General features: G+C 36.1%; 3 protein-coding genes, 1 long non-coding RNA gene and 1 other non-coding gene across 9 annotated transcripts in view; 3 read left to right on the top strand and 2 right to left on the bottom strand.

Annotated features, from left to right (window-relative positions):
- The window catches only part of LOC101742505 (uncharacterized), a 28,338-nt gene extending 10,082 nt beyond the window's left edge, over nt 1-18,256 (top strand). For 3 of the 4 annotated variants that reach the window (XM_062672392.1, XM_062672394.1, XM_062672393.1), the window contains exons 5-9: nt 1,428-1,517; nt 7,568-7,717; nt 10,012-10,141; nt 10,637-10,726; nt 11,139-18,256. In XM_062672392.1, the coding sequence (XP_062528376.1) occupies nt 1,428-1,517; nt 7,568-7,717; nt 10,012-10,141; nt 10,637-10,726; nt 11,139-11,329 (651 nt within the window). In that variant the 3' untranslated portion in view covers nt 11,330-18,256. The remainder of the gene's footprint in view (nt 1-1,427; nt 1,518-7,567; nt 7,718-10,011; nt 10,142-10,636; nt 10,727-11,138) is intronic. The other variant, XM_021349629.3, reaches the window with a different exon arrangement.
- Nucleotides 10,198-11,121, bottom strand: LOC110385648 (uncharacterized). The gene is made up of 2 exons (XR_002430906.3): nt 10,841-11,121; nt 10,198-10,521 (listed from the first exon to the last, which is right to left on the bottom strand). It is a non-coding gene; the product is annotated as an uncharacterized LOC110385648 (long non-coding RNA).
- LOC101745139 (DNA-directed RNA polymerase II subunit RPB9) lies at nt 17,637-18,290 on the bottom strand. The gene has a single exon (XM_004928602.5). The coding sequence runs from the start codon at nt 18,079-18,081 to the stop codon at nt 17,698-17,700; it is 384 nt and encodes a 127-aa protein (XP_004928659.1). The 5' UTR covers nt 18,082-18,290; the 3' UTR covers nt 17,637-17,697.
- A 571-nt stretch (nt 18,291-18,861) lies between these two features.
- Nucleotides 18,862-22,464, top strand: RpS23 (ribosomal protein S23). Of its 2 annotated transcripts, NM_001043808.1 has the most exons (5): nt 19,116-19,200; nt 19,545-19,704; nt 21,458-21,656; nt 22,029-22,114; nt 22,385-22,464. In NM_001043808.1, exons 1-4 carry the CDS (start codon nt 19,197-19,199, stop codon nt 22,095-22,097), a joined length of 432 nt encoding a protein of 143 aa, NP_001037273.1. In that variant the 5' UTR covers nt 19,116-19,196; the 3' UTR covers nt 22,098-22,114; nt 22,385-22,464. The 2 variants fall into 2 exon arrangements, with proteins under 2 accessions (XP_062528316.1, NP_001037273.1); XM_062672332.1 differs by having other exon boundaries at nt 18,862-19,200; nt 21,458-22,464.
- Nucleotides 19,822-19,897, top strand: Mir308 (microRNA mir-308). Its single transcript, NR_107311.1, has one exon. It is a non-coding gene; the product is annotated as a microRNA mir-308 (primary transcript).
- Nucleotides 22,465-23,091: the final 627 nt, after the last annotated feature.

Below are 23,091 nucleotides of genomic sequence, written 5' to 3' on the forward strand. Positions count from 1 at the left end.
TGATGGTAGACCGCGTTCCCCCGACCGCTCTGGGGGAAGGTGTAACGCGGCGCCATCAAAGCGGGCTCTCGGCCCGCTGAACGAGGGAACCGGTGGTCGTTTCGCTGGCGGCCACCGGTCCGGCGTCCGTGGGACGGTGGGATGGATGTAATGTGCTCTGCGTCAACCCTGTCCCGCCGTTTCAATAGCCCCGACTGGGCTCCGGCCCGGTCCGAGGTAGGGCGCCGGTTGTGAGCGGCAGGAGTTTTTAGTGAGGTTCAACTCCCACATACCCCACCTGCCGCGCGGGTGGGGATCCGGCGATTTTCTCCTGTGGAAAAAAAAAAAAAAAAAAGCTTTCCTGCGGGACTAAAGCTCCGGTACAGTCGCATCACTCGATCCCTCTTGCATTTGACCCATTAGGTAAAGCTGTTTCGATCATCCATGACGGTATTTTAAGACGAGAACTTGTGATTGGTCAGTGGTGAATAAAAAAAAACCTTTTTTTTTTTAATTTATGCTTTATTTCGATTAGCTTGTTGCAATACATTTATTTATCTTCTTCATGAAATTACGTAATCTGTCAATCGAAAACAAAATAGATTTCTTTACGAAAGTCGTAGAATTCGTTCGTAAAAACATGTAATTAATTTATTTATTAAACGGGATTGCCTACTTTACCTAAGATTGACTTGTGTAAGTAGCTTCAAATTTTCAAGACTTACCTATGTAATAGATCAATGAAATTCAGCACAATATTTATAAACATTAGGTACTAATGAAGAAAAATCTATAGAATGAATATATTTACTCCTTTTGAGGTATTTTTGTTCCAAATACATTAAGGCTCCGTTTTTCCTTACAAGAAGTCTCAAAGTTGTAACAAAAGGTTCAAAAACTCGTACTGATAGATAAGAAAAGCTCAATACTCTCCCTTAAATCCATATTCGTTGTTCGTACAAACGAAGCAGAAATGATTAGGGCAAAATGTGACGCCAAAGTACAAAGTGGGCAGAGACGGCCTGACAAAGGTCGCAGGAGGAAATAGTGTCGGACCCATCCGAATCGGTAGCTTTGGAAATGTTCGGCGGTCCACGTCAAAGGGTGAATGAAATACGAGTATGAATCTAATGATGTGTCACGGCCCATTCTATTTTTTGTTACGTGTAAAGTACTTAGGTATTATTTATATTCAATTCAAAAAATATTACTTTGTATATTTTGGTTAATTCTAATATTTGTGATTTTTTAAATTATGAAATGGTCTCCATGATAACTTGAAATTCGATCGCGATTCTGTGTTATTTTTAGATTCACGTAGCAGCGTCTACAGCAACTATAATAATTGTATCTTCAATTAGGTATTATACACACTTCAAAAGAATTCATGAATGAAATGGATATATACTAAAAATAATCTATACTAATCTGGCTGGTACTTTGCACAGAGAGTGAGTCTGGCTGTCCAACGAGGCAACGTAGCCAGTATCTTGGGGACTGTGCCTCCTTCAAGCGCGTTGGAAGATCTGTTCTACTGTGTGGGTTGAGTTATGTTAAATTATTTCGATGTGACTTTTTGTTAATAAAAAATAAATACGTAAAAAAATCTATACTAATATATAAATCTACATTGGTTTTTACGGATATTCCGTTATAACTACTGAACCATGCATCCTATTGACTTGAAACTTAGTATCCATGTAGAAAATACATGTACTTAATGGATAGGCTAGTGTTGGACTCCCTAATAATAATGACAAAAAATAATAAGATTAATTTTAAATGCGTATATACTTATGTAGGGATGTAAGAAGTAGATTCTTTGACGTAATTCAATGTACTACTTAGTTGTAGTAATCTATACTAATATTATAAAGCTGAAGAGTTTGTTTGTGATGGGTAGCTATTATAAAACGCAAGATATTTGACAGATGCCTGAATCTCGCTTACGACATTTTCAAGATAAGCTTGCGTATATACAAGTTCCGAACAAAAACATTCGGACCGTCGGTCTACCGAGCCATATCACCCGCTCGGTGGAAGATCTTCCCTTTGTCGTATATTTACAGTTTGTTTGAACGCGCTAATCTCAGGAACTGCGGTCCGAATTGAAAAATTCTTTCAGTGTTAGATAGCCCATTTATCGAGGAAGGCTATAGGCTATCTATATCATCACGCTAAGACCAATGCAGGAGGAGTACCAATAAAGAATGTTTCAAAATCGGGGTTTTTTTCCCCTTTTGAGAGCTGCGTGCGCTGCGGAAACGGTTAAAGTTTCGCTAAAGTAATGTGTGAGTGAATTGTTCCCCTTTAAAAGATCTTAAAAAAAGTCCGCGACAGCATATTCTATATATTAAGGTTGGCTCACTATAACGTTTTTTATGTTAAACACATTTATTCTAAATTAAAGCATTATTTGTGAACTATTCCACGCGGAGGAAGTCGCGGGCAAAAGCTAGTTAATTAGATTATTTATCGTCTCAACATTCACAAAATTGAATTGTTTGTCATAATTAAATTAACTTTTATTATATTATAATGCTCACTATAAAGAGCTTATTGTACAACGTTTAGAATTATGTGCTACATTGGCGATAATCTGTTTCCCAAACACACCAAAAGAGGTATAACTTAAAAAAGAACGCATTAGTGTTCTGCGCCAGATTAGTGGGGTCCATTATTTTGTACTAATACTACCATGGAAGTACATACTACTATAAAAGGTGCGCTTACAACACTTTTACTGGTGGTAGGACCTCTTATGAGTCCGCACGGGTAGGTACCACTACCCCGCCTATTTCTGCCGTGAAGCAGTAATTCGTTTCGGTTTGAAGGGTGGGGCAGCCGTTGTAACTATACTGAGACCTTAGAACTTATGTCTTATGGTGGGTGGCGCGTTTACATTGTAGATGTCTATGGGCTCCGGTAACCACTTAACATCAGGTGGGCTGTGAGCTCTTCCACCCATCAAAGCAATAAAAAAAAAAACAAAAAAGACTTAGGTACAACACTACATAGGTCTGTTTTGTTGCATTTGGCCCTGTTTATGATTCGTCCTTGGCCCCGTTTCCGCGGAAATGTTATGGTAACCTTCAGGTTTATTTCACCTTTTAGCTCTCATACTACTATAGAGGACACAAAACATTATCTTTAATTCGAATTTGCGAAGAATTAATCTTGAGAATGAGAATGTCATATGACAAAGTTATATGATTAAATAACGTTTGAAACGTATTATAATAGTGTCGACGAATATTAACACTAATCGCTCGTGTAAAATAAGTAACAAATAAAAGGCTCCAAAATAAAATTGTAAAATCAGTTTTATTTATAAATATGTATTGGAAAAATATATTTACATAATACGCGATTTTTCTTCTATATTAATTTGTTTTTTCTTTGCGACATTTTGAATGTTTCACGAATAACTCCACAAAGTTTTGTTGCGTCTTGTGTATAGTTAAGTAACAAACTGACTGAATGATGATGAGATATGAAGAAGGGGGCTTTGACTCTACTGCATGCACGTGTTTTGTTTCTAAGAATTAGAAAATACCCTACACTAAACTAAATCCTATTGTTTTTTTTTTCCTGATTTTAATAGCCATTGAAGACAAATGTGGATACCTATTCAAATTGTTTACAATACAGCTTAGCCGGTCGTTCTAACAGATCTAATTCTCCGAAATATTAGTTAAATGTGGTCGTTTTATGAGGTGTGTCGTTATTAGCAATGTCGTATAGAGCAATGTTTTTAATAAGGCGGTCACAATGTCGTATAAAGCAATGTTTTTAATAAGGCGGTCATATAGCATTCAGCCGGGACCTTTGTTCTAGGTTATTATAACGATGTCACAGTAAACGGTTTTGACTGTAAACAAATTTAAATATTCGGTAGCTGTTTGGTATTTGTTATCAACGATACAATCATTTTACAAGGCAAACTTAATAATAACCAATATGCCTTTTGTTCACACTTTCGAGCGCATATTATTATGTAAGTCCATAGATTGCATAGTACAAAATTCACTGATTCAATTTGCAAAAAAGTGTTGCTTTCCATTAGCACGCGATTCGACCAACCGTAAACTTTAACAGCCTGTACATTAGGAACGTTAAAACCTCAATCTCGTAAAAGAATCGTTAATCGCTTTACGCTTTGCTAAGCTTTGCAGCGTACGTTAATGATTTATTTATTTATTTAACTAGCTGACCCGGCAGACTTCGTAGTGCCTCAATCGATAAATAAAAGACCTAAACTTTTGTATAAAATAAACTTAAAACAAACAAAAGGAATCCATCCGACGGGGGACAAATCAAAGGGAAAACAAAATTGTTATTTTTATTTAATTCCGAGCATTTTCAAATTTATCTACCTTTTAAACCTTCTCTGGACTTCCACAAATAATTCAAGACCAAAATTAGCCAAATCGGTCCAGCCGTTCTCGAGTTTTAGCGAGACTAACGAATAGCAATTCATTTATATATATATATATATAGATAGATTTATTGTAACTACTAATAAAGTGAATGACCTAGAACATCCGCGGAATTACCATAGATAACACAAAACATTTAAGAATTGACAAGAGGCTACAGGATAAGTGTCACTTCAATTACAAACTTACAAACGATAGTTAACGATGTAATTCCTTTAATGTACGTATTTTGTCAGAAAAATTGTCCGACATTACGCCCTACCAACATAGCCGTAAAAATAATGCGGCGATCAATCTCGAGAAGCAAAGTCAAAGATTCAGTTACATTGTAATAACGACTTAAAATCAATGAGAGAGAGAGTAAAAAATCGCTGACTCTCGTCGACAGACCGTGAAGTCTTTATCACAAACGAATGAAAGTACTAAACCACTCTACGTAGTTCTTAAATATATCTTCTTGTTTGACTTTATGTGTGAAGTTTTCCAATTACCGCGCAGCGTAGAATGCGGTGACTTCGAACTTTAACACGTTCCTTGAAATGGTTGAGAGGGTACTGCACTAATTTAAAGTTTAGAAGCACTTCGCCTGTAAAGAGCTTTGCGAAAAAATATAATGGACATAAATTTCGATTGTTACATTTACGTGCGCACTAACGCATACCTAAATTAGGTTTTTTTTTGTCAAAAACGAAATTGTAACGATTGAAACAAAATAAATTAGTCATTTTTAATATTTTCATTTCGTCGGTTTTCGTTAGTCGTCTACTTAAGTGAAACTGACTTGGTGGTGCAGTAGTCAGCAACCCTGATTGCTGGTACAAGGGTCGTGTGTTCGATTCCCACATAGGACGATCACCCGGTCTCCGTCCTCGCCGAACCCGTCGCTTGCGTTGAAGGGCTCGACGAGTAAATTTACCCACAGACACAGCCCGCTGAGTTTCTCGCCGGATCCTCTCAGTGGGTCGCGTTTGCAATCCGGTAGTAGATTCTGCGAAGCACTGCTCTTGCTATAGCCATAGCCTCTCAAGGCTATCAAGATAGGTAGAAAGAAACGGCGAACATTCGTGTGACGAATAGATTTACTTGCAAAGTTCGTGTCCAAGTCGATCTAAAGTAAAATACAACAAATACGTTTGCATTTCTTTTCTACCTTGTCTACGTTGCCTACGAGACTACTGCGAAAGGCTACCTACGAAAACAAATTAGTTGCGGAGGTCAATACGGTTTGATAAATCGTTCATTCCCCTTCAGCAAATCACGGCACTTATCACTTGATCAAATCATAGTGATTAGATAAAGTGCTGTAATATGATTGGTTTATTTACATCGAAATTCGGTTTTTTGTAGTAAACATTGGATACATAAAGATTCGACCACGGTTCAAAAGTGATCATCAAAAATACTCGTCATTCAGAATTAATTTTATATTTTTTATTATATAAACAGAATTTTTATAAACTAATTATATAAACGGTTTATTATATAAATGAATTATATAAACAATTTTAAATTTATTATTTTTCATTGTAGATTCTGTTATTAAAACACAACTTAAATTCGCGTTGATTTTTTCACATGTTCTGACTCTTCAAATAATAATTATCAGTTTTTGTGGTCACGAATCATCTACTGTGAATTAGTGTGAATCGAATTCAACAAATTAAACGGTAAAAGCGTTTTGAAATCTTTAGAAATACTTATATTAAAATATAACTCAATTACGCAAGTTAAAAAAAGCTAAGATAGGTAAATCAAAGATGATTTTTCTTCTAAATTCTCCGAGTTTACGAAACACACCCATCAATACGAATAATGTTGAAAGGTTATCGGGTCATTTATCATTGGAGCTTTGCAATGTTTTGTGGTTTTCATTTCGAATATCTGAATATAGATGGAATTTCAACGGATCGCTTAGTTTGTAATTCAAGAGATCATAACAGAGAGATTGTAGTCAGATATTATTTAAATCTACTGATTTTTTTTGTTTAACGAAGTAAAAGTTGGCAACACTTGAAATTCAATTTGAATTATGAATCAGGCTCGATACCTATCTGTTATTTGGAAGAAAGTAAAATGCGAATTCTAAAAACCGTTTCGAAAATGTATTTTTTTATGAGAATCTATCTGTTTTAATAGATTTCTTTCGTACTGTAAGATTTCAGTAAAACTAAAAATGTTTTGTTTTTCCACCGCTGTCGCTGACGCGGATAAACATATAAAGATACTTAGTGTTTTATTGACCGCTCCGATAAAGATTTCGGAGGACAATACATACCAACCATAAACAGCCTCACCACAGACCTCACACTAACGCGTATCAAAAGAAAGTAAATTGGCAAATATCCACGATAAAAAACATAATTTGTATATTGAATAAGCAAAAAATTTACGAGCCTTTCGGGGTAGACTGCGTCGCTGGAACGGAGCCACGTATCGGTCGTTACATTTCACGTATTACCTAATTCAACCAATACCTGGCGGCGCATTTCGTGAAGGCCCCTTTCATTTTCACATTGAAAAAAAAACTATTTCAATTTTTTTTAATGGCATAAAGTGCCGAACGAATTCACGACAATACTGATGTTATGTTGTTACCAGAACCTGTAGGAATCACAATGTGAGTGCCAGTGAATTTAAGTCCTTAAGACACGCGTCTGCATCGAAATTGTACAGGATACCTAATAAAGGCTATACAAACTCTTCAATCTGATGTGGATTACTGCTTGGAGACTAATACGCCGGTTGTAGTTACAAACAAAAAATTTGCCGTTTTGTTTTTAATACACTATTTTATTACCTTTTTTTTGTTTTATTGCTTAGATAGGTGGACGAGCTCACAGCCCACCTGGTGCTAAGTGGTTACTAGAGCCCATAGACATCTACAACGTAAATGCGCCGCCACCCACCTCGAGATATAAGTTCTAAGATCTCAAATAAAGTTACAACGGCTGCCCCACTCCTCAAACCGAAACGCATCATTGCTTCACGGCAGGAAGGGTGGTGGTAGCTACCCGCGCGGTCCTACTACCTACCTACTAAGGATTAGGGAGTCAGGTAGGCAAAATTGGTACCACCAGAGCGGGCGGTTGATACGAAAGTAGCACTGATAGCTATAGCATCATCTGATCTACAACAATAATTGCTTCTAGGTTCTGCAGAACAGACCGGTGAGTATGGTGGTGCAGTGGAGCGAGGTGCGTACGGCGTGGCAGGACAGCGACTTCATAACCGAGTGCTTGTGTTGGCATAACGTCTACCGACAGAGGCACGGCGCGCCCCAGCTTTATATGGCCCCAGAGGTATGATAATCCAAGTAAAGATCTCCTTTTTTATTGCCCTTGCAGGCAGACGACCATACGCCCCACCTCATGGTGAGTGGTTACGGTCGCCTATGGACTTCAGCAATGCCAGGGGCAGAGCCAAGTCCACGCGGGTAGGCACCACCACCCTACCTATTTCTGCCGTGAAGCGGTAATGCGTTTCGGTTTGAAGGATGGGGCAGCCGTTGTAACTATATTTGAGACCTTAGAATTTATATCTCAAGGTTGGTGGCGCATTTACGTTGTAGATGTCTATGGGCTCCAGTAACCATTTAACACCAGGTGGGCTGTGAGCTCGTCCACACATCTAGGCAATAAAAAAAAAAGTCCTACCACCAGTAATTACGCAAATTATCATTCTGCGGTTTTGATTTTTATTAAACGATGTTATTCCTTCACCGTGGAAGTCAATCGTGAACATTTGTTAAGTACGTATTTTGTTAGAAAAATTGCTACCCCAATAGCGGGATTCGAACACCGGTGCATCGCAAGATACGAATGCACCGAAGGCCTCATCCTTTAGGCCACGACGACTTCAAAATCAGTAGTAAGGTACGAAACGTCACAAGAACCGTGGTAATTTTATTGAAACTTTTCATACATTAAAATGATGCAATATAATAATATAACACGATGATAGGCTTCGGGGTTCAGTCATTTTGAAAGGGACGGGTCACGGAACGTTTTCGACCCCGCCAATTAATCTTTGAAACGGGTCAGTAATATATTGGATACGGCCGACGTTGAAATCGTGAGCAGAATCAGAAATTAAAAACTTTTGAATCATTTTGTTTTGTGGTACAAATATAGGGGGCTTATTGGTCTAGCTAGGAGATAATGGCCGTTCAACGATCATTACACGCCTTCTGTTATGACGTTATTATCGTAATAATACTGTCATCTTACCTTCTTCGTTCAATTGTTACTTTCTTCTGCGTCAAGTCGAAATACGAGTAGGTTTGTGAGGTTTAAATACATTTAAATACGTGTAATATTTTATCATCGTCGTGATCTAAAGGATAAGACGCCCTATGTACTCATATCAAGTGTCGCGATTATGTCGATTTTTAAGTTCCGTAGTGGGGTAAAATTTTCTATGAAAAAACGCTACTGTAATTTTTTGACGAACGAATGCCAACATGAAGGAATAACGTCTCGAACCCACAAAATTATAAATTTGCGTACATAATTATTTATTTATTGTTATTATTATTTTTTTATCTATGTGAAATGTTATTTTTAATGAATGTAATATGGCTGTAATATCTGAAATCAACTATTTATGCCGCGAAGCAGTTTTACGTTTCGGTTTGACGCTTGAGGCAGTTATAGAATACAATTGAGACTTTGGTACTTGGTACTCACCTCGAGTCATACGGCAGTCATTTTCCGGTAACGCCTTAACACCAAGTGGCCCGCGAGCTCGTATAACAGTCTATGCAGTAAAAATATATTTATAAAACCACACTAAAAATCATGTTGAACGAATGTTTGTCGGGAAGATAAAGCACATCACGGGAAAATAAAGCACATCACTACTAAGCCAAAATATTTTCTGTAGTGTATTAACGACTGGGAGAAGAGAGAAAGTTTAAAATTATAAGTAATACCGCTTTGCTTCGAAAACTGTAACTTATGATTAATCTTATTGAATAGTTTTTTATACAAATGGGGTCTGACAGTAACAAACAGTAAAAAATGCAACGAACAGAAAATCTAATCTTACCTCTTCTTAAATTAATATTTCACTATATTGGCGATAGAGGCTTACAAATACATAAAACATATATGCTGTCACGGGCTTTTTTGTAGAACTATTTGAGATAAACATTTCCATTTTACATTAGGTATATATGTGTAACGGTTCAACGATTTTTGCGGCGCACGCAAAAATAGCTCGCAGATGGCAGATTTTTTTCCTTCTTACTTGACACTTATCGACTATCGTTATATGGTAGTTCACACTATATTTTGTAGATTATAGCCTATGTGTTATTTTGATGTGTAAGCTTAGTGTCATATTTGTTTATACCGAATCCACAGCCTATAAAAAATTACGATACTTCCATATAATTTTGCATTCCCTCTCTCAAACCTTTTTTTCGCATTAAAAAGCCCATTTCCTTGCTCAGGCTTCTAGACTGTGTAACAAATTTCATTTAAATCGGTTCAGTAGTTTCGGCGTAAAAGCCCGACAGACAGACAGATCTACTTTCGCATTCATAAAATCAGTCTGGATTAGAAGAATAATTAAATTATTTTTTTGTTTTCAGCTCTGCGATTACGCTCAAGCGTGGGCCAACCATCTCGCTCACACCAACAAGTTCCACTATAGGAACGACAGAGACGTAGGACAGAATCTATATCAAAGGCCCGTTAGCGCTCTACAACCAGAGATTACGGGTATTTTTTTTTCAATGTCCTACATGACAATCTTAAAGTATAATAATTAGTACAACTTATGTGGGCGTAACTCGAAATAATTAGCGTAATTTATTCGTCACAAGTAAAAGCAAAATCAAAGTATACAATTAAAAAACCGGTCTCGCAAGCCCAAAGCCAACTAAATATCCAGTATAAATAAACAAAAGTGTCCTAATTCTTATTGTAATGTATTTTTAGAAGTTAGTCGTTAGAGAACCAGATAATATTTTGTACAACGCCATGTTTTAAATTTTAGCACTGCAATACACGTAAGGTAAATGCTTTATATTCGTACATTCCTGCCAGTAGCCTCGGAGGATATTCTGGCTTAATTGATAGGCAAGCTGACGGAGCTCAGCCTGAAACATAAAGTTCACTAAGGACCGTTCACGCAAACTCTTGAAAAAACCACCTGTTAGTAATTTTATTGGACAGCTACAGATATATTTATCAAATCTTATTTCTCGTGCCTAGGGCAAGAAGTCTCGTCGTACTGGTACGCGGCAGTTAAGCAATACAATTTCTTTAAGGAATCCGATGTTCTTCATGCAAACGTTAACGCTGGTAAGTATCTACAGCACACCTTTACCTTCCTATTTTTTTTTTAAATTTTATAATAATGGTAGTTTTTACACGTGGAAGATAAGATAACTCGCAGGAATATTTACTACTTCTTACCTATTTTTGCACTCAAGTAATTAGTCCACAATTTGAAGGGTGGTCGGCAGCCATTAATTTGAGACTCGATCCAAAGGTAGTTGACGGTATTCATGTTATGATATCTATGAAAATGAAAGATCCAATGAAAACTAATACATTGTTTTTCAAAGTACCTAGGCTGATCAAAAAACGATTAAGAAATTTCGTCATTGTTTACTATTTTAAACTGACAGATGTCATTTTCAAAGTCCCCATATTGGAGTAATAATATCCGATCAAATAAAAACTGCACCGATGACATTTAACTCGCTTACAGGTCACTTCACACAAATGGTATGGATTTCGACTCGTTATTTCGGCGTGGGTAAGGCCAGATCCCGCGCTGGCAAGGTCATAGTGGTCGCAAACTACTCTCCGCCCGGCAATATATCCGGTCGTTTTGAGACGAACGTCTTACCGCCGTTGCCGGATAGCTTCCCGGATCTGACACCGCTTCCGGAACACTGACGACGATTTTCTATACGTGGTAGGAGATTGAAGATCGACGCCACGTATTTACAGTAAAACTGGAGGCGCATTGCTTGATGCCCAGCTCAGTACAACTAATTGCTTTAATTACAAAAAATGTGCCACGCTACTAATCAAATTTTACATGTCTGTTTTTATTTTTGGACAGCGAATGGATGTGGATTTAGTATGAAGGCCAGAGGACCCCCACGATCTCTTTCTGAACGGTTTTTAATGCGGAAATACTGGTACTGGTGGTTTACTTATACCACTATCCTGTCTATTTCTGCCGTGAAGCAGTAACGCGTTTCGGTTTGAAAGGTGGGGCAGCCGTTGTAACTATACTGAGACCTTAGAACTCATATCTCAATGTAGGTGGTGGCATTTACGTTGTAGATGTCTATGGGCTCCAATAACCGCTTATCACCTGGTGGGATGTGAGCTTGTCCTCCCATCTAAGTAATTAAAAAAATCGACTGGCCTCGTTGTGTTACAATGTATATTTCCCACCATCCGTCCGTAGTACTAGTGTCCTTACGGCCTGGCCACGGGGATCGGCGGTGCGAACAGCGAAGCGGTGGGCGAGGCGACCATTCGCGCAGCACCGTTTGCAGGCCACGGGTACTCACGTTCGCCGCCGCGACTAGTAAGGAAGTCCGACAGCGAAATGTCTATATCGAAATTATCTCGATATTGCTTACAAATTAATAGTTTTTTGGTTCAGGACCTATTATTTGGAAAAGATTGTGAAGTACATGATTTGAATAAGAATCGGAGTATACCTATAGATGGAGAATTCCACAAGAAGTACGAGAAATACTTTGGGTGGCTAGACTTCCAAATAGCTGGTCTAGCTAGTATTTCAGCTATTTTATTTTTTTATTGCTTAGATGGGTGGACGAGCTCACAGCCCACCTTGTGTTAAGTGGTTACTGGAGCCCATAGACATCCACAACGTAAATGCGCCACCCACCTTGAGATATAAGTTCTAAGGTCTCAAGTATAGTTATAATGGCTGCCTCACCCTTCAAACCGAAACGCATTACTACTTCACGGCAGAAATAGGCAGGGTGGTAGTACCCACCCGTGTAGACTCACAAGAGGTCCTACCACCAGTAATTACGCAAATTATTATTTTGAAGATTTCATTTTTATCACACGATGTTATTCCTTCACCGTGGAAATCAATCGTGAACGTTGAGTGTTGTTGAGTACGTATTTCATTACAAAAATTGGTACCCGCCTGATATTCGAACACCGGTGCATCGCTCAACACGATTGCACCGGACGTCCGTTAGGCCACGACGACTTTAAAAATATAAAATAAAAAATAAATAAAAAATATAAAAATTTCGGCGTTAATTTTTCGCGGCGAAAACAACTAAACTCATTTAATCACTGCACTATTCGCCGCGACTACCGCTCGACTCCGTGGCTCGCGCCGTCCGTATTCATGCATTTGTTTTGCTCGCCCGCCGCATCGCGCGATTCGCTCGGTACATTTCGCCGGTCGCTTCGCCGGTCGCCGGTGCGCGTGGCTTGTTAGGTACATTTCTATGCGCTTGTTTTAGTCGCTAGACGCTTCGCCGTTCGCACCGCGCGAATATTCGCATCGGCGAATGTCCCGTGGCCAGGCTGTTACAGAGACAGAGACGACTTTACCGATGTGGCAGGGTGTGGGCGCAAAAGTGTCAGAGGGCGCCGACTTTGACACTTTCAATGAACCTGCTACATTTGTACTTATTCCATTTTGAACGCGAGCTCAACTAGAGGGCGCTAGGGTAATTATTGCACACGCTACGTAGGCTAGAGACGTCTTTGTACAAGTGCATAGCTCCCCTTGATTTCAATGTGTTAGGTACGCTGTGTCCATATTGTGCCTATTTGTTTGCCTGACTCGAAAAATGGCAAAGTAGTACACGCGGCTACGTCATCTTTAATTTCATTGGTACCATTAATATGATTCATACCATTAAGCTGTCGTCCCCATTGCAGATTCCAGTTTTTTTAAAAATAATATTGCCGCATACCTACATATTAAGTTTCGGACACTTCAAAATATATCTTATTTGTATTGAACGCATGTAACGGCTCATATACAAAGATAAAGGGTATAGTGTGAAATCCCATTTTAAAAATTTCGACCAGCTGTTTTTATTACACACTAAAATGAATTAGTATTTTCTTTAGTGTTCACGAGCCATTTTAAAACAGCTTCTGTGGAGGATAGGTCATGACTGTGTTTTTAATGTCATTCATCATTCAGTCGTTCGTTAAGTATATTATCCATGGTTGTTCGTTACCAGTGTTACCACCAAAACTTTAAAGTAATAGAAATGCCTTTTTAACATATACATTAAAATAGAAATACCTACGAAAACAAGAATATTATTATCATTATATTTCAGTAAAGTCATAATTTCGGGAATAGAATATTTATTAATTTAATTTAATTTATTTATATTATTATTATGTATCATCAATTCACTCTTAAGAACAGAAAATCAATATGTTAAAGTCGCGATTAACTAATCTAAGCTGGATATTTTTTGTGTAATTAGTATGAATCAAAACTTAATTGATATAGTACATTAGAGTACGCTCTCTAGCACGCAGCAAAATAATTTAAACTTTTTAAATTTATTTCTTATTGTTCATTAAAAGCAACGAATTAATAGGTGATGTATCGATATCTGTGCATTTCAATAAAAACTTTACGTAATTTTACTGCGTTAAAAAAAAATATTGTATACTATTACTTTAAAATTAGGCTTCGCGTAGTTTTAGGACAAGTAAATAATGGTTGTTTTTGGCAGAGCTTGTAATTTTATATTATATTATAGGTATCGTAAGTTTAATCGAAACAATCGTGTATAATGGAATGTATTAGAAAATAGTTTTAAAAAATGCTGATGGTTCATAGTAACATAATTAGTGCACACTTAGCATGTCTTATTTTAAACTAGCAGTCTATTACAAGAATAATCTTATAGAAAACACAATTTATTTATATGATAAAAATGCAGTAAATTTAAATTACTTACAATTTTCATTCTAATATAATATAATATATAAATTTGTAATAATCCAATAACACGAAAATAATGTTTTAAACTAATACTTTTAACTGGTCTTCCTATGAGGTTGATATTTACAAAATATTGTATATACACTTGTTACCTATACCTGTAATCGATTTAATGTATTTTAATGTAGTGTCTCTTGCAGTAGGTATTTAGATCGCAAATTACTGTTCTTTCAGTACTTTCAGTACTGAATTCTTTGTCAATTAAGTAATGCCAATGCGATATTAATTTACATTGACAAATAAAGGATATTAATTAAAAACAAAATCTAAGTTTAAAGTGTAAGTTAATTGTAAAGGCTTCTCCACATTCCATTGTGAAGCGCGATTTGATTGATAGGACAAATTCTTTCGGTTCCGCTTAAGGTTCACACCAGATTCACATAATAGTTCGCGTGGCTAAAAAATGCATACCGAAGTTGCTATTCTGCGTGTTGGGCTACTTGACAAATTATGTATTAATAAATTTGTCGCGGAACAAATAACCGCAAAAAGTACGTAAAACAGGCCCTACAATAGTTTTTCATGGCCTAGCGTGCGATTCGCGCGGGAATGTGGAACTCACTTTATTTATGATGATAACCGTCAAGAGGATCCGGCCTACTCCTAATTTTTATATTTAAAATTTTACTTCATTTCATATTTCTTTTCGTTAAATAATTACTTTATGTAACATAATATCAAAACAACGAATTTTACTGTTGACCATTGGTCTGGATTACGAGTTTAGTGTTTAGATGCACTCGCTTTTACAGCACTTTTTCTATGTAAGACTTATAAAATTCATTGTATTTACAATACTTTCTTCATTAGTAGTAAGTAGTGGGCTGTACGGAATTACGTATGTACTGTACGGAATTTACTTATGGGAATTTTTAAACATCGAATATCGTTGAGACGAGAATATAAAAAAATATTTATTGCTATAATTTTATCAACAAGCGTAACCTATAATTCGGATATCAGAGTAAAGAACGATATCGAAAAAAAAAATCCTGACAAATGTTTCCTGTCCCGACAAACTTCTCTTGGTTCTCTAAATAAACAATTCCTTTGAAATTCTTAGAGACGATACGTACTGCTTGCAGTAACCATTAAACCAAATTGGCTTTTATAATGCAAAGGAGCCCTCAACAGAAGCACAGTGACTGTGGTGGTGGTGGTTTTTTTTTAATTCCCATTGTAGACAGACGAGTATACGAGCCGTTTCATGATGATGGTCGGGTCACAGATGTCAGCAACCCCACGGGCACAGCCAATCAAAGCCAAGTAAAAAACTACGCTCTACAATATTTTTTAAAGCAGACGTTCCGTTTCACCTTTAGTACCAGTACCTAACTACTCGGCCGACTTTCCAAAGTATCTCCCAAATGGCGAATTTTATATTTATATACTTCATTTAAGGGTCATTCGGACTGTCTATAGTTATAGTCTAATGGAAGAAGCATCTACCAAGTTTCTTCATTCTTTATGTATTCTGTATTTTATAAGGAATTTAAGATACCCTCATCTTTTCTTAAATTATAGCACCTCACGCCACAAGAGACTTTTCATGACTGCGTTTTTAGTGATTGCTTGTGCCTCCATATTTATTCATTCCTATTATTCAGCAGCATAGTAAGAAACGCTTTGCGCTGAGGATTGGTTTGTCGATGACATTGCTGATGTTTATGAGTGGCGGTAACTTTTACTCACTTCCGGTGGGTTGTATATTTTGATGGCCATATATAATTTTGTTGTATTTTTTTTTTTTTACACGCCACGTTATCTGGTCCCGTGCTAAGTTCGTAAATAACTTGTGTTACAGGTACCAGATAAGGGAAATAAATGTAAGATTTTTATTATACACATACATATATTTAATATACATCCATAACCCTGGAAAATACATTTATATTTATCATACATATTAAATATCTTTCCTTGGCGGGATTCGAACCCGCGACCCCCTTGTGTAGTGACCATGTCACTTACCACTACACCAGACGGTAGTTAAATCGTATTAATTTTATAATTCCTGTTTTCCATGTAGGATGAAAATGTTCCCCATGTAAAATGTAATTTATTTTCTTTACGTAAATCAGGCCATATTAGAGAGAGAGAGAGATCTCAAATTAATTTCCGTTTTGTGTTCTAAAAGTTTCCGACCAGAATAGTATTTTTCTCGTAAATTTATCATCACTATGTAAGAAATGTAATACTATTATCTAATATAAAATCCATCATATCATAATAAAAATATCTATATCACATTGTATGTGAAACATGAATGCAATATTTAAAATTATTTAAATACATACCTAGCATTTTTTTTTGAGCGCATGTGTTTATTTATTTATTATTTAGATTTTGAAAATTGCAAATGGCAAGGAAAATAGTAGTGTTTAACCCTTTGTAGAATAATGATATCATTATAAGGCCTCTTCCATAATATTATACCACTTGTTAAGTTTGTTAATTGTAAGCAAGTTGTTATTTGTTGTAATACTGTAGGTATTTTAGTAGATTTAGATGAAAATTAGGTTGTGTACAATGTGACTGTGGTCCTAATTAAAATTCAGGAACCATGTTGAGTAGTTTTACAATTTAATCCAACAACAATGTAGAAACCACCAACATAGCACAGTATGTTAGTGTTCTGCGATTATTAATAAGGATCACAGGAATGTTTGATATTGATATGTTGATGATTGATCAATTGGCTGTGATTTGTTAAACGTTATTTGTTAGACCAGAGAGGCAGCTTGGCAATATTTTTACTAGTTAAATAAACGACATTGAAAATGTAAGCATTCTTTCATTTATTTGGAAACTATTATTTGATCTATAGTAGTTTTCTTTAAATATCTCCCAATTTAGGTGTGACGCATCAAACTTAATTAATAGGTAATTGTTGCTATTTGTAAGAATTCTTGGTTTCATTATATTTATAATATTAAAAATCAAAACATGACCCTATATTGATAATAATCTAATAATCTCTTATCTCTATAATTGGAACAAGGTATTACAAACACTCGAGCTCATTTATGTTGTTGATTATTCTGAAAGCATCCAAATTAAATAACTAAGAACTATAAGACTGATGACTATCATGTTTAGAACTGATCTATTTAAGATGTAATGGAACACTATATTGATTTTTTAACTTGATCTAAAATTATTAACATAACATTAAGTGCTTTGCTTTATATTAATACATTTAAAAAATCAAAGGAAATGTGTAGAAAATAAACTTTATTGGTATCTTTTAAATAAATCTTACAATGCAAAAGAGCTCTATCTACTCTGTCCATCTATGTTTACAACTTGTACACACATAATACAATCTCATTTCTTCTTCGGCGCGTCTCGTCTGGCCTTGAAAGAATACTGCTTCTCTGTGATTACACTTTGGGCACATGTGATCCTTGGTTCTAGGTAAAGTCGGGTCGCTTACTACATCAGGGTTTATATGCGTCAATTCGTCTACCTCGTGCATAATTTTGTTGACGTAAACGCAATTTGAATCCGCAAGTTGTTTATAATCACAATTTCTGCACGCGTACAGCAAAACTTTGTTATTTTTATCTTCGCGCGGGTAAAGCATATTGTTACATTCTTGACAAAATTGTATGCCGACATAACCAGGACCGCCGTCTTTTCTACTTAAGCTTATAGCACTCATTTCCTTACTGTTAATTTTAAAATGTCCTATTCAAAGATAATATAACCACCTCGAATCGTTTTTTAACACTAAACTTGACAATTGACATGAAAGACTACACAGAGGTGTAGTAATTAAATTTTACGTCTATCATTATGTTCACACTGGTGTTTTTGCTTAGTTTAGTAAACAAAAATGGCGGTATCTTTGTTGAACAGTCTGTAGTCTGTGACCCTATGTTTTTTAAAAAGTCTATGGCCCTGTGGTTACTCTACCTTTTGTAGTTATTCAAAGCACAAATGACTTTAATGGTAATCTATTAGATTCCTGAATACTACTAGTTCATGAGATTATTAAAAAAATTAGTTGACCATTCAGAAGTAGATGCTTCCTTTTATATATATTTATTTTTAGTTTGTTAGAGAACTATCATGAAGATACTCTCTTCTATTGATTTATCTATCAATTGACCGCCATTTACTATTAAACATATTTAATAGACTTGACAAAAATCTTTGGAAACGCACAGTAAGTAATAGATTAGACATATTTGCTCCGGTTTCGAGTTATGCGGTGATCGCATAATTAAAATGAAATCCTCAAATATTCGCCTAATTACTATACAATTGAAACACACATCTAGAGTCTCAAGGTTTGTTGTTTATTCACGTAGTGACGTCTATGGGCTCTGGTAACTACTTAAAACCGGGCAGGCCGTGAGATCGTTTAACTGCTTAACAAAATTATAAAATAAATAATCTTCTAAACAATATATAAACAACAAGAACTTTTTATTCTTTCATTTTGCAAATCTGCTGTAGGGCTCACTGAAACGTTACACTGGATGTGTAAAAGCGTTAATAATTTGCATGCCATACAATTATTAACGTTACATATGCCATTCTTTACTTCTCCTGAGTATTAAGTATTAACTATTATGTATTAATAAATATTTTTACTTATTACTACATTGACAATAATGCGTCATGTGTCCAGAGTCAGACTTCATTTAATTATTATGTTACTGTTGGTAGCACTGACCGTTTGATTTGACGCCTTGACGCTAGAGGTTGGCCAATCGCTAGTCCTATTAATTTCTTTTCCCATCCGTAGCCGATTGGTGTCGTGCTATCCAAATGGGTAAGGAGAAGTTTGTGTTTTAAACTGGTGCTTAATTTTTTTATTTTATTTTATTTACGGTGATAAAGAAGTGTGTAGTTTATCCAAAGTGATGAAGTGCTTTAAATGTATTAATTTTATGTAAAAACGCAAATATGTTGTGCACGCATACCAGAGTCAGCCATGGCGTAGACATGATAATCTCGTGGTGTAAAATGAATCTGTTTCCATCTTATTACGGCCGCGTCATATATGAGGTGCACCAGAAGCTTCTCCGTTGTTATGAAGGCTTTAAAACGAAGATAATTTTATTTTGGTGTTTTGTAAACATTAGTGATACTTAACCGGCGACATCGCAATTTCAGGTAAACCCCGAGGAATACGAACGGCGCGTAAGCACGTGAACCACCGTCGTGAACAGCGATGGGCGGACAAAGAATTCAAGAAAGCCCACATGGGTACGAAATGGAAGGCTAACCCTTTCGGTGGTGCATCTCACGCAAAGGGCATCGTCCTCGAGAAAGTGTAAGTGTTACACTGTTTATTTAGTCCACTTTAGTTACAGTTAGTTTCCGCCAAATATCAGCGAGTGCTCGTTCAAGAAGTAACATTACTGACACGAGAAGCTGAAAACTTATGCGTCGTTTCCACGCGTGGTATTATTCTTGTGAATGTGTTTTAGCTACAATCACAGGATAATACTGCGAGTGGCGGTGTCGCGTTACGTCGTTTGAAGTCGTCGAAGCAAGGCGTTATTTCAGAAACTTAAAATATTTAAGCCAAATAAATACCCATTAAGAACACATGGGTCAATGACCGAAAGACAAGTTTTGAAATTTGTTTGCACTCGTGCATACTTATTAATGAAACTTTCGTTCCTAAAATGTAAAATATTGTTCCCTAAACTTGGTTTGAATAAGGGATGAGTGTTTGTCACCATACTTTAATTGGGATTGGTCATGAATAATTTATGTATAATAACTGAGCAGTGGCCAATAACGAAATTGAATTGATGTATTGTCAAATAATTTTATACAAAAGGTCTCTAGTAATTCAAGTATGAAGTTAATTGGAATGGCTGCATAGATAACTGCAATTATTGATTTGGTTATGAATATAGATCACTTGGAATGTCACAGTTAAATACCTATATATTTTATTCTAAAAGTTGCATTTGTAAAAAGACTACATTATCTTAACAAATCGCGATTATGGGATATTTAATGCAAAAACATTTCATACCATATATTTGCTTACTATGTTACACATTCACTGTCCATGTTTTAGTTTACAAAGCTTTAAGAAACATGTAAAATTCTGATTTTCTTTAATGTAATCATTTAGTGATCACAAATGCAGTTACAGAGAGACTAGTAGAACAATCAGTACTGTTTTAGATATAAACAATATGATGAATAATCACTAATTGACTCTATTCCAGCTAAGAATACTTGAAATAACTGGAATATTTGTCTGAATTTTTATTGAAATAGGTACTACATGGTATTTTTGAAAAACAATCTTTACCAATCCTATGTACCTTATAATATTCTTTTGTATGTAACTCATAATCATAAGTGCAGTAAAAGTTACTTCTAACATTGGAGATTGTATATTTTATGTTAGTCTCTTTGCTAACTATTAAATGCCAGGTACATTTTTGACATTGTCAAGTTAAGTATAGATTAAACAAATTACTGAGTTTTTGAAAAAGTGCATATTGGTTTAGTTGTTTGTTAGTTTAGTTATTTTAAAATACATGAAGTTAAATTTTGATTTTAGTTTCTAGTCAATCCATAAAACATAATATGTAGATTTAAATAAACAATTAGATATAATTACTATATTAAAACACAGTATTCAATGTTAGGATGAATATTATTTAGTAATGTTGCAGAGGTTTTATATAACATATTGTGAAGTTTTAAAGAAAGAAATCCACCTTTAATTATTTACAAATGACTTGCTATAAAGATACAACTTGTAATAAAAGTTAAACCTGCAAAAATATTATATAATTTTTGTGATTACTGCCGATAGGAGGGTGTGTATTGTCACTATGTGTATAAGGTTTATCAATTATGGGGAACTTCTGGCCTATATACCAGAAGGTGTCTTTAGGGCTCCTGTTAACTAGGTTATTGAACCTTGAATTACTGAAACTAAACTTGAACTATAATTAAGGAAACAGTATAACTTTTAAATTTTTTTAATTGCCCATCTAACATAACTTTGTCCATTCTACTATGATTAATAATTAATCATCTTAAACTTACAGTGGTGTAGAAGCTAAGCAGCCCAACTCTGCCATCCGCAAATGCGTCCGTGTACAGCTCATTAAGAACGGAAAGAAAGTGACCGCATTCGTCCCCCGTGACGGTTGCCTAAACCACATCGAAGAAAACGACGAAGTACTAGTGGCGGGATTCGGTCGTAAAGGTCACGCCGTCGGTGACATTCCCGGAGTTCGTTTTAAGGTAAAAACTCATAAAAAATTGGAAATTCGTCTTGTTCAAAAAAGTCTTATGAGTCCGCACGGGTACGTACCACCGCCCCGCCTATTTCTGCCGTGAAGCAGTAATGCGGTTTGAAAGGTGGGGCAGCCGTTGTAACTATACTCAGACCTTAGAACTCATATCTCAAGCTGAGTGGCGGCATCTACGTTGTAGATGTCTATAGTCTCCAGTAACCACTTAACACCAGGTAGGCTGTGAGCTCGTCCACCCGCCTAAGTAATAAAAATATATATAAAATAGTGATTTAAAAAGTACATAGATGGTTTCTCTTAGCCGCTTTTCCTGTTTTGTGATGTTGAGTAACAAAGTTTTCCTATTTGACTTTTCCTACAGGTGGTAAAAGTAGCCAACGTGTCTCTCCTCGCTCTCTACAAAGAGAAAAAGGAGCGACCAAGATCATAGGTGTACATTGTGATAAGGTAAATATTGTATTGATTCTGAGATTTTCAACGTTGTTTTTCTTCTATTTTTGTTAAATTTAATTTAAAAGTTTTATCTACTGTGTACTTGTTTCTGCGTTCAACCTTGACTCTATTTGTGCAGTAAATGATGTTATCATTTTGATATTTGCTACTACTGAGTGCCATGACGTCAAAACATTACTGATGCTTTCAAACTACGCTCTTGACTAACATATCAAATAAACTGAATTCAAAAGAGCAAACATTAACAATATTTATTTGTTTCAGTGACCTGCTGTCGGGAAGCGCGTTGTTTATAAGTTCATAAAATGTAAAATCCTAGTACATAATAAATATTGTGTACAGCATTCTTTTTTTTCTAATTGGTTTCCCATCATCGTAATATAAAAATAGAAAATTTGGAAAAAACCTATAGAGAACTACGGATTATATTAAGGGTCCGTTCACACAGACCGGATCGTATTTTTTGGAATTGGCCGGAGTGGAGCCGCCAACTATTTCACATAGACCGGCTGGAAGAGATCTGAAAGCGGATGCGCACGCAATCGGAGCCGATTTCACGCGTAACGCGTTCAAGCATTCTTAATGACAGAAGAAGTGCACATGCAAAAATAGACTTTTACTACAATTATTCAAAACTGTTTCAAACGTGATAAAAATCGGTTCACCTCTGAGCCGGTCTGTGTGATCAGACCCGAATTACCTTAGACCGTCCAACACAATTTGGTCACGTCATCAACAAGCTACTAGCCTCAGCATCGTAGGTGTAGCGCCCCTGACGTCGATGGAGTCTCCAAGGAGTACACTAGTACTAACTAAAGTCTTGGGTTAGGAATAAGTTATAATAGTGGGTCTATCATAGGGAGCGCCAGGGCACTCACCTTTGAAGCTACGACGACCAGGCGGCGTGAGCTCTGTATCATAAAATAATTATGTAGCATACAGAGAGAAACTGGTACCATGACATTCACATT

This window comes from Bombyx mori, chromosome 15, assembly GCF_030269925.1.
Source record: "Bombyx mori chromosome 15, ASM3026992v2".
In the NCBI taxonomy this organism is placed as follows: domain Eukaryota; kingdom Metazoa; phylum Arthropoda; class Insecta; order Lepidoptera; family Bombycidae; genus Bombyx; species Bombyx mori.